Source organism: Salvia hispanica, chromosome 2 (genome assembly GCF_023119035.1).
Source record: "Salvia hispanica cultivar TCC Black 2014 chromosome 2, UniMelb_Shisp_WGS_1.0, whole genome shotgun sequence".
NCBI classification, from domain to species: Eukaryota; Viridiplantae; Streptophyta; class Magnoliopsida; order Lamiales; family Lamiaceae; genus Salvia; species Salvia hispanica.
The window spans coordinates 1,975,410-1,986,185 of NC_062966.1; the positions used below are offsets into that span (position 1 = coordinate 1,975,410).

The 10,776-nt window shown below is 36.8% G+C and overlaps 1 protein-coding gene across 3 annotated transcripts; it reads right to left on the reverse strand.

The window, feature by feature from the left end:
* Window positions 1-1,772: 1,772 nt before the first annotated feature.
* LOC125204691 lies at window positions 1,773-5,588 on the reverse strand. 3 transcript variants are annotated; one of them, XM_048103397.1, is made up of 8 exons: window positions 5,370-5,588; window positions 4,724-4,794; window positions 4,553-4,620; window positions 3,940-4,428; window positions 3,771-3,861; window positions 3,224-3,268; window positions 2,735-2,771; window positions 1,773-2,284 (listed from the first exon to the last, which is right to left on the reverse strand). In XM_048103397.1, the coding sequence occupies exons 1-8, from the start codon at window positions 5,509-5,511 to the stop codon at window positions 2,166-2,168; spliced, it is 1,062 nt and encodes a 353-aa protein (XP_047959354.1). In that variant the 5' UTR covers window positions 5,512-5,588; the 3' UTR covers window positions 1,773-2,165. The 3 variants fall into 3 exon arrangements, with proteins under 3 accessions (XP_047959354.1, XP_047959355.1, XP_047959356.1); XM_048103398.1 differs by having other exon boundaries at window positions 2,712-2,771; XM_048103399.1 differs by lacking the exons at window positions 1,773-2,284; window positions 2,735-2,771 and having other exon boundaries at window positions 2,953-3,268; window positions 5,370-5,585.
* Between the last annotated feature and the right edge of the window lie 5,188 nt (window positions 5,589-10,776).

The following is a 10,776-nucleotide window of genomic DNA, read 5'->3' on the forward strand; positions in this document are numbered from 1 at the left end:
TGGTTTTTTTGATCTGGAATTTTAATTAGAAATTGATGGATAAAAGGAGGTTGAATTTAGATGGCTAGTTTGGTTTTTTCTTTTTTTTAGTATTTTAGTTTTAATGTAGGTTTTTTTTTAAACTAAGTATGATGTAGTTCCACTTTTCTATTTAAGTAATGTAGTTTTTTTTTTTTTTTTTTTGCATTTGTGGTGTTTGAAATAATATATTTTGATAATTTATAGTAATTAAAAACAAATTAAAAAAAAATAATGATTTAAAATTGAAATGAAAAGTGGATAAGAGATAGGGCATGCACTAGGGCTCCACCATTGCAGAAAGATAGGGCATGCTGACGTGGCAACCAATAGGGCTCTCACTAGTACTTCCACTAGGGCATCCATTTAGCTGGGTGCATAACTTGCAAAGTCAACATTTTTTCTTATTTCTTGCAAAATAAACACGTGGCTAAGAATGTACTACAACTATCAATTATGTCCCACAAAATATCATATACTCTCTCTATCCCGGTCTAAAAAAAGCATTTCTAATACGATATAAGATTTTAGGTAACGTTGTTTTATGAGTAAAGTAGACAGAATAAAATAAAAGAGATGAAAAAAATAGAAAAAGTAATGTTTCATTATTTAAAAAGTGGCAGTTGGGTGAAACACCACAAATACCATTTTTAACGGAAAAAATTACGAAAGTTGTGCCTTTTAATGACTGTTAATAAATAGATGCATGCTAGACAATTTACGACAAAACATAGAATATTGTGAAAATCCTTTTACTGGATTTAAAAAGATGCAGTTTGGATGTCTAATTTTATCGGCACATTCTCATACTAAAATGTTTATTCTTTACATATTCAAAGTCCATCATTAATTTTAGATTATACTCTTACTTTATTTTATCAAATGCTTTACCTTTTTTATCTCTCCTAATTTATTCGTCTATCATATCTATTTTATTTTCATTTAATTCATTTAACACAATTTCTTAAAAGTCTTCGTAATAATAATATTTCTAATTTTTATCAATATGTATTGATAGTGTTGTAACATGTCATTGATTTTATTATTTTTATTCCACTTAGATCATAAATTAAAATTGTATAAATATTACATTGATCTAAATTAAAATTGTATAAATATTATATTAATTAAGAAGTACTCCCTCTGTCCCATTAGAAATGAAACGTTTTCCTTTTTAGTTTGTCCCATTAAAAATGAAACGTTTCATAAAATGAAAACATTTCTATCTCTACTTTTTCATCTCTCTTACTTTACTCTCTCCTCATTTACTCACAAAACAATACTACATAAAAATCTGTGCCAATTCACAAATGCTGCATATTTAATGGGACGGAGGAAGTAGTAAATTCTTCATTTAGAGTGAGACAAAATAAGTACGTATATTTTTATTTTTTAAATATTCACTTTGCTTTAAAATTCTTATATTTTTATATATTTATTATATTTTATATTTCTTATTTGAAACTTTTATCGTCCCGTGCATAGCACGGATGTTAATACTAATTTCAGTAAGCACCAAAGATAATATTTCAATGATAAACCATGTATATACATTTCTTCTATTTAAACCCAAAAATAATATTTCAATGATAAACCATGTATATACATTTCTTCTATTTAAACTCAAGGATGGGGAATTTATACTAGTCTTTCACCAATATAAAAAGAACAAATACCAATAACTATTTATCATCTCTCATAAAATAGTAGCTCAGCTATAATTCTTTCACAAACATAACATTCATTCTCATAGATTTAATATATTAATAATTCTTCGAGTTTTGGCATTCACAGCATCCTTTTACAATTTAAGCTCAAATATCTTAACAAAGTTTAGATCAGATGTTGATTTAGCCCTCCTGTGGATTCAAATATCTAGCTTTTCAGAGCTTCAAAGGGGGTAGAATCCTACTCTCTTATCTCTCCTGCTGAGTTTGAGAGAGAATAAATGTGTCCCACGAAATTATCTGTGCATCTCAATCTTCAACCTCGGTGTTGAAAACGAAGTGCAAGGATGGAGGAGAATGAGCACTAGTTTCTAAAACGCCTGCTCTGCTCGAACTCATTGTCATTGGGCAAATAAGGAAGCGAAAAGAATAAAGAGGAGGAACGGATGAAATACTTCAAATAAGGCAGAGTCATGTTCCTCAAAAGCAATGGATGCTGCATAACGAAGGCCTTCCAGTCTGCCTCGTTGATTTTTCCGTCCTTACTTCTTCACGCTCAATGAACCCGGTTTGTCCCAGATCGTAGAGCTTGAAAGCAACTGCAAAATGTAAGAGCAACTGAAAAAGAGTTCGTTCAAAGACGAGTGATCACTTTCTTTACAAGAATCATTCATCATCACAAAATAGTTTATCACAACAGTTCAAACCACAAAAAGAATATTTCTGACTCTTACATTCAATTTTCTCAGCCAAAGAGGCATTTGGATGGAACACGTTGAGGGAACGAACAAATTCTTCCAAATCAATGACACCATTCCTTTTCAGAATCATTTAGATAATGAAGAACTAATCATGGCATAACATAAGACTATATTGCAGTTTCAGCATAAACCCTATGTAATATCTAGACTTTGTGGGTGGTGAGGGAGGACTGAGGAGCACAAAAATTATGTCCAAGTGAGTGAAATAATGACAACAGACATCTATTTAAAATGAAATTAGTACAAGAACTAAGATTGTGATTACCCGATTTAAGATAAGGTTCTCACCACTTGTTTCTGTGAATAATGCCAGCTTCAGCTCTTCCTGCAAACAGAAATTTAGAGAAGGAATGATATGTGAGTGACATGAGTTGGTGGAATGTGGGGTCTTTTCACCATTTATGGTAATTTGGGACTCCTATTCGCGCCGCGGACGGACCAAAATGGGAAAACGAAACTCCTATTCGCGGACAGAGGGAGTAATGTTTTATAAGAGAAGAATAAGATGGTAACTGATACTAATTCAATTCCATTTATCTCAACACATCATGATGTAAACCAGCTGCACAATCCAATATAATATTGGCACTAGTTCATCTATAGATCGATAAACAAAGTAAATCTTGATCTATTCTTGGCATTAGTTCATCTACAGATTGATAAACAACGTAAAATCTTGTTCGTTGCAGTCGCCTTCGAACTTGTTAGTTTTGATGATATGCCGCAGAAGAGCTCTTAAGCACCATATTTTGGGGCCTTCCATAGCTTGAAGGCTACCTCATGTAAGAATCGATCCACCGGTATAACGAGGTTTCCCCCATTCTGCAATAAAAAATGCACATCTTCAAACAATATATAAAGTTTTCTTAATCAAAGCATTATATAAATAGGCCAATTCTAGAGAGAACTATATTGAAGAGTGAACATCTTCAATATAGAGGAAATTTTTTTGACAGATGAATGTTATAGGTAAATGTCATAGAAAAGGCTTAATGTCTGATCTAAACACATCAAAATCTGACACTAGTAAAAGTCATTTATTTTCTCCCTGCATAAACTAGGAAAGAATGCCTTTTTTTTTTGCCCTGAGCTTACAATTTTTGTTGCATTTAGTGTACATTTTGCAACAGATTATATAATCGGATTAAATTCAAGACTATTATACTAAATCACGATGTTCAAATTGCATAGAACTGTAGTTATGAAACTAGTCTCAGTCAAGGGAGAACACAGCAATCAATCAGATATCATCTACAAGTATTCAAGACTCATTTAGCTCTATAAGAAATACGAGGAAGCATAAACATACGATGAAAATGAATACCTCAAGAAAATCACTAAACAAAAACGATTTAACTGCATCAACGCGTGTCACAGCATGCTGATACTGGGCTAGTAGCATTGGACAATGCTGCCTGCAAAGGATTTGGTTCAGTATTAGCATCATAGCCTTAGTCTCACTAACATATTTTCACAAAAACACCAACGTATACCTAATATTCACCCTCGGTTTCCCGGCTTTCATCATGTAACTTTGTCGCGGGAAAAGGTGCGAAAGTTCACTATCACCCTTCTTCCCCGGATTTGAAACTGAGAGTTCAAGGTCCTTGTCTCCCAAAGTAGCCCCGTAGCTCATAATAACAGACATGTGCAACCTAGAGCCAATATTGCTTCCAGGTGATGCCTTGTGTGAGATATCACCAACCAAATGGTTCACAAGATCTATGCCCTCGACCCCATTCATCTTCGTGTTGGCTCCAATATGAGCGAAAATCAACTCAAAGATGCCCCCCGAATCCAGTTCCTTCTCTTCCTGAAATCCAAGCAGTTTCAGAACCTCGGAAGCCAAATGTGATGACTCAGCACTAGAACCGTCGTTTCCAGACATTTCGTTCCAGGAAAACACTTTGAAGCCAACCATACCTCCAAAAGACTTCACACTTAAGTTGTCAGTGATGATAGCTGCCTTCAATCCCATGAACCTGAAAATGGAATCAAGAAACGACTTATAAAATCCTTTCAGTTTATATATATATATCAATCAAGCCCATGAAATCCTTTTAAACAAACAAACCAAGCCCATGAAATCCTTTTAAACAAACAAACCTCTCTGCCACGGATGGAAATGCACACATTTCTTGAGGTATATCTTCTTCACATATTCCTTTTACAGCCTAAAAGAGGATTGCAATAGGATGTTAGGTTTCCCATTCTTATCAAAAGATCATCATGTATACCATCCAGGGATTAAACCATTTGTATCACATTGCATCTCACCCTGCTTTCATATGCTTCATTTGCATCAAGCAACTCTGCGAACTCCCTAACTATCCTTATATCCTCATTTTCTGCAATGTAATTCCCAAATAAATCTCAACATTCAAAAACACAAGAAAAGAAATCCTAGCTTTTTTAAGAACTCGGGGCGTAAAAAATCTTAGCAATATCAAAGCTGGAAAGCAAATAATATCTCTCTTTCTCCCTCTAAGGAAAATCTTTACCTCAGTCATGACCAAGACAATAATTTTCATTGACTAAAAATACAGAGGGCGTAATTTCTCGTACAAATCAAACCACATTGCTAATTATTCTGTCAAATCATCCCTTAACTTAAACTAGGAAAGAGATAAAAAAAAAATTCCAACATATTTCAGTTGAATTTGATACTATCTCCAAATATGAACAAATAAAACATTTTTCCAGTCTCACAATCATCACTCCAATTCTCAGTGGTTTCAATTCTATGAAAGAAAATGCAGCACCTAAACAATCAAATTCCAACCAGCTCACTAAATTTCAACCCGATCACTCTAAAATCATCAAAACGAGCATAAAACAACTGAGAAAAAATAGTATTAAAAAATGACATCTACAGCAATAAAAGTGCGATTAATAGAGCTAATAACAAGGAGAAGATCAAGACCTGATTGAGGAGAATGAGGGAGGGCGAGGAAACCGCAGAGAGCCCGAGAAGCGAGCGAATTGAGATGAGTTTGGGCCGGGCTCATGAATCGAGCCAGCCCGTCGCCGTACAGTACGAGGCCTCTGCTCGGTTTGTCTGCCATCTTAATTTTACCACAGAAGAGTAAATTGCCGAATGTTAATGATAATGAGGGGGCTGAAAAAATTGAAAAATTGGAAGTTGCAGAAAATAAAAATGGCTGCCGAAACTCTCCTGAAGAAGACGACTAAAATTCATGGGCTGGACCAGAGTTAATATTTGAATTTGGGCCGTCGGTTTAATTAAAAGGCATGGGCTGGGCAATTTAATTAAATGATGTAAATCTGCAGAAGAAGGAATGATATTGGTCTATGGCAGAAGAAGGAATCGATTGAAGCGATGGCTGCTCGATTGGAAGCGGAGAAGTTTACTGGCAAGAATGATATTGGTCTATGGCGTATGAAGATGAAAGTCATGTTGATCCAGCAAGGGTTATCTGCAGCTCTGGAAGAGAAGCAAACAGATTCGAAGGCCGAAGAGGAGCGGGACGAGAAGGCGAAACTCAAGCTCGCTGAGATCCACGCTAAGGCACATAGCGTGGTCATCTTATGCCTTGGTGATAAGGTATTAAGGGAAGTTTCGTAAGAAACAACGACAGCTAAGATCTTGACCAAATTGGAGAACTTGTACATGACAAAGTCTCTGGATAATCGCTTGTGTATGAAGCAGAGGCTTTATTCTTACCGTTTCTTAGAAGATCGATGAATTAGTGAGCAGCTAGAGGAGTTCAACAAGGCCGTAGATGATCTTGAAAACATTAATGTGCAAATCAATGATGAAGATAAGGCGATTATGCTGTTGAATGCTCTACCAAAGAATTATGACCACCTGCCATGGTGTATGGGAGGGAGAAGGCAATCACCCTCATTGAGGTTCAATCGGCTTTACGAGCGAAGGAGCTGTAAAATGGATGTGTAAAGCCTCAAGAAAATGTCCCAGAAAGTCTCCATGTAAAGAAGTTCAAGAAACCAAAATTCAAGAAGAAAATGGATGAAGTAAAGCCTACTGCCTCAGATCATAAGGAGTCTAGGTCGTGCCACTGGTGCAAAAAACCTGGCCATATCAAGAAGGATTGCTATGTATGGAAGAGGAAACAAGCCGAAGGTAATCCTCATCCTAGCTCTGATTGTATTGAACATTGTACTACTCCATAAATCTTGAATGTTATGGAGAGTGGTTTGAGTGGTGTATGGATTATGGATTCTGGTAGTAGTTTCCATATGTGCCCCAATAAATCTTGGTTCTATGATATGAGAGATGCTATTGGTTCGGTGCTGTTAGGGAACAATCATATATGCAATGTGAAAGGTATTGGAATGGTGAAATTCAAAATGCATGATGGATCTATAAAGATGTTGAGTGAAGTCAGGTATATTCCATAGGTTAAAAGGAATCTAATGTCTCTGGGAGCCTTGGAACTAAAGGGGTACACCTTCACTTCATCTGGTGGCAAAATGAAAGTCAAGAAGGGACAACATATTGTGATGGAGGCAGAATGCAGAAATAGCCTATACTATCTGCTAGTTGAGGCAGTAAGTGGTGACTCAAACTCAGTATCAATTGATGACTTGAAGTTATGGCATGAGAGATTGGGACATCCAACTTGAAAGAACTGATAAAATCTGGCATTATCCCAGGAAATACCTCCTCAAAACTTGGTCCATGTAAGAACTGTGTTCTTGGAAAGGCAAAGAAGACTCCATTCCCTATAGGTACTCACTACTCTGATTCTCCTTTAGAGTATGTTCACTCAAATCTATGGGGTTGCACCTATTAATACTCTAGGTGGAGAAAGATACTACATGAGTGTTATTGATGACTATAGTAGGAAGGTTTGGGTGTATATTTTGAAAGAGAAATCTGAAGCATTTGAGAAGTTTAAATATTGGTGTAAGGAAGTGGGGAGTGAAAAGGGGACTAAGATGAGATGCTTAAGAACTGATAATGGTCTTGAGTACTTATCCAAGGAGTTTGATACATTCTATAAAGAGAATGGGATAAAAAGGCACTGGACTGTACATGACACTCCACAGCAGAATGGAGTGGCTGAGCGTATAACAGGACTCTCATGGAGAAAGTGAGGTGTATGTTGTTTGCTAGTGGATTGGGTAAGAGGTTCTGGAGAGAGGTTGTCTCAACTGCTGCATATTTGATCAATAAATGGCCTTCTACCAGTTTGAAGGGTGCTACACCTGATTTCATCAGATGGTATGGAGACATAGGGATTACTCTAAAATCAGAACATTTGGTTGTAAATGTTTTGCACACATTAAGCAGGGAAAACTAGAGGCTCGGGCCCTCAAGTGTGTGATGTTGGGCTATCAGAAAGGAGTAAAGGGATATAGGTTGTGGTGTGTTGAAGAAGGGAGGCAGAAAGTAGTTATGAGTAGATATGTAACCTTTGTTAAGCACCTGATGCCATATCTAGATAAGTCAGAAGAAGATGGAAAGAAAGACACTACTCAAGTTGAGGTGGTGTTAGAGTTTGTATACTAGAAATCACATTTCGAGTGATTGGATAATGCAAAACTCTATAGTTTATTTTCCAATTAATGCAACAGATTATTTTTGTCGTAATGTTGTTATGTTTTACATTTAATGGATGTTTATTGCATATTTAAATGTATAATCAACATAACAAAGTCTAAGTCTTTGTTTAAGTAGACCGGTTGTGAGTGTCGTTCACTGTAAGGTAACACGGTCAGTTCTAAACAAAGAAAATAAGAATTTCACAACCTAGATGGGCCTAGACTACCTATTGTGAAAGGTTGCAATGTTAGTCCGATTATTTCTAAGCCTTAATAAAATAAGATGACGTTGGTGTGGTATAGCATTGAATTGGATCTAACAGCAAGACGAGTCTTTATGCTATCTACTGAAAGACGAGGTCTTGATAATTTGTTTCTTAATCAATGTACGTTAGCATTGAGCATACGGTATTGATTGAGCACTACTTTGACTTGCCAATAGGTGCGGTTTTTCATAACCCAAGAATCCTGACATATTGGGTAGTGTAGATTAATATCTAGAGGTGCTAGGATTGTTATTATATTGAATCGTGCGCGAGCTGAGTCTCATTTGATAACATTCACAAGAGGAGCTCGAAACGAGGACTTTATTATTCGGAACCTGGCTAGTTGGAGTTTGATTACTCTATGAATAATAAATAAGTGTTTCTTGCTGAGTCCACTCTTGGAGTAAATATGTTCATTAATTAAGTTCATAGCAGACACTAATTAATTAATGAACGTTTCTATCTTAAGCGCGAGAAATAAATAATACTCCCTCCATCCCACAAAAGATGTCACACTTGCGGGACGAGATATGATTTTAGGAGGTTTTGTTTTGTTTATTAAATGGAGAGAGAAAATATAATTTTTATATTTATGTGAGAGAGAACTTTTTCCGAAAAGGGAAATGTGACATCTTTTGTGGGACAAACTAAAAAGGAAAGTGTGACATCTTTTGTGGATGGAGGGAGTAATAAATATTGAAAACCCGAATTACTTGTAATCTCGGATTTGGATGAGGAGTGCAATATTACTTCTATAGTGACTATTCGTAATATTCCAATATAAGCTTGTATTAAATTGTGGGTTCAATTTAATTAGAGAAAAGCTAATTGGGGGAGCCCATATCCAAAGCCTTCCATAGATCCCCGACTGGGCCCAATATGCGACTTAATATAAATAGGAGAATAAAGGAGACATACACAATTTTAGAGACTAAAATTTTGCCCCCTTCAGTGTGTAGGAGATGACGAAATTTTTCGTCCTTCAGCTCCCTCCGTGAGCAGTTTTTCTGTCCTCCATTATTCGAGTCCTTGTATTTTGGTGAGATCAGCCCACACTGATATCAACGTACTATCCGGGAACCAGTCAGAAGATCCGTGGTCTAGTAATCAAGATCTTCCGTGGAGAAGGCACGCGCCATCTTCAATTCTTTGGAGAATCGGAGAGGTAAATTGGCTAACTCCGTAGGAACATGATTTAGGATTTTAATTATGCTAAAACGTGTATGAATTCAAGTTATGAGCATGATACATGTGATAATTGCGCGAATAGAATTTATCTAAATAATCTTTTCTAAATAGATCGGGATTATTATGTAATTTATTTATGTATGCTTCCGCTGCTCCACCTTCCTGACCAATTCCTGGAGCCCATTGTGGCTGATGTGAGTAATCCTGATAAGCCTGCTGGAACTGATTCTGATGCAGAGGAAGAGAGTACTTCAAAAACTGATGATTTGAGCAATTATCAGCTAGCAAGGGATAGAACTCGAAGAGAAAACAAAAGGAAACCTTCAATATATGCAGAAGCTGGTATCATTTCTTACGCCCTATGCACAGCTGAAGCAATGGAGTGTTCTGAACCTGCTACCTATAGTGAAGCTGTGGCATGCAGTGATAGCAAGAAATGGATCAAGGCAATGAATGATGAAATAGACTCTCTGATTAGACGTGTTGGTGGAGAGAGCTGAATTTATGAAAATAGTCAGATGTAAATGGTTGTTCAAGAAGAAGGTGGAGTCGGAGGGGACTGAAAATGTGAGGTATAAGGCTCGATTGGTGGCAAGGGGGTTCACCCAAGAAGAAGGAGTGGATTATAATGAAGTTGATACCATCATGAAAGCCGTGCGTCAAGGATTTCAACTACATCTGGATTCAACTAGCAACCGCCCTATCGAGATGATATCCAAAAGCTATGAAACTGCCACCATCGTCTTCGTCTTGGAAACAGCTTCGCGTGGATATCTTGCACATCTCAATCGGAGTCCGAATGAGAGAGTTATGGTGGTTTTACAGAAGTCGTACAGAATTGGTGAGAGTTCCAGAAGGAACACCCGGCCGGGTGTTTTCACTCTGAAAATCATCCGACCGGGTGAAATGGCAAAATGGCGAGGGAGTCCAGAGAGAACACCCGGGCGGGTGTTTTGCACCCCGCAATTCACCCGACCGGGTGAATCACCCGAGACTTAGTTTTTGTGGGCCTTTTTCCACATTTTGGGCCCTTAGTATAAATACCTTTTGGTGTCATTTTTCATTCTAGATTGGTGATTGAATTAAAGTTATCTTCCTAGTGAGTTTTTCCTTTTTGAGGATTGTATCCAATTCCTTCCTTGAAGGTTGCTTGTCTCAATTTCATAGATTGATTCAAGTAGAGATATGCATCAATAGAGTGTATCCATTGAGTAGTGGAGCCAAGGGGTGATAGAGCTATTGAAAGTTGCCTAGGGTTGTTTCCATTCTTTTGGTCAAGGTCCTATGGTCATAACTCTTTTATCTCATCATTATACACATGTTTTCCATCTCTAATCTACCATCCAT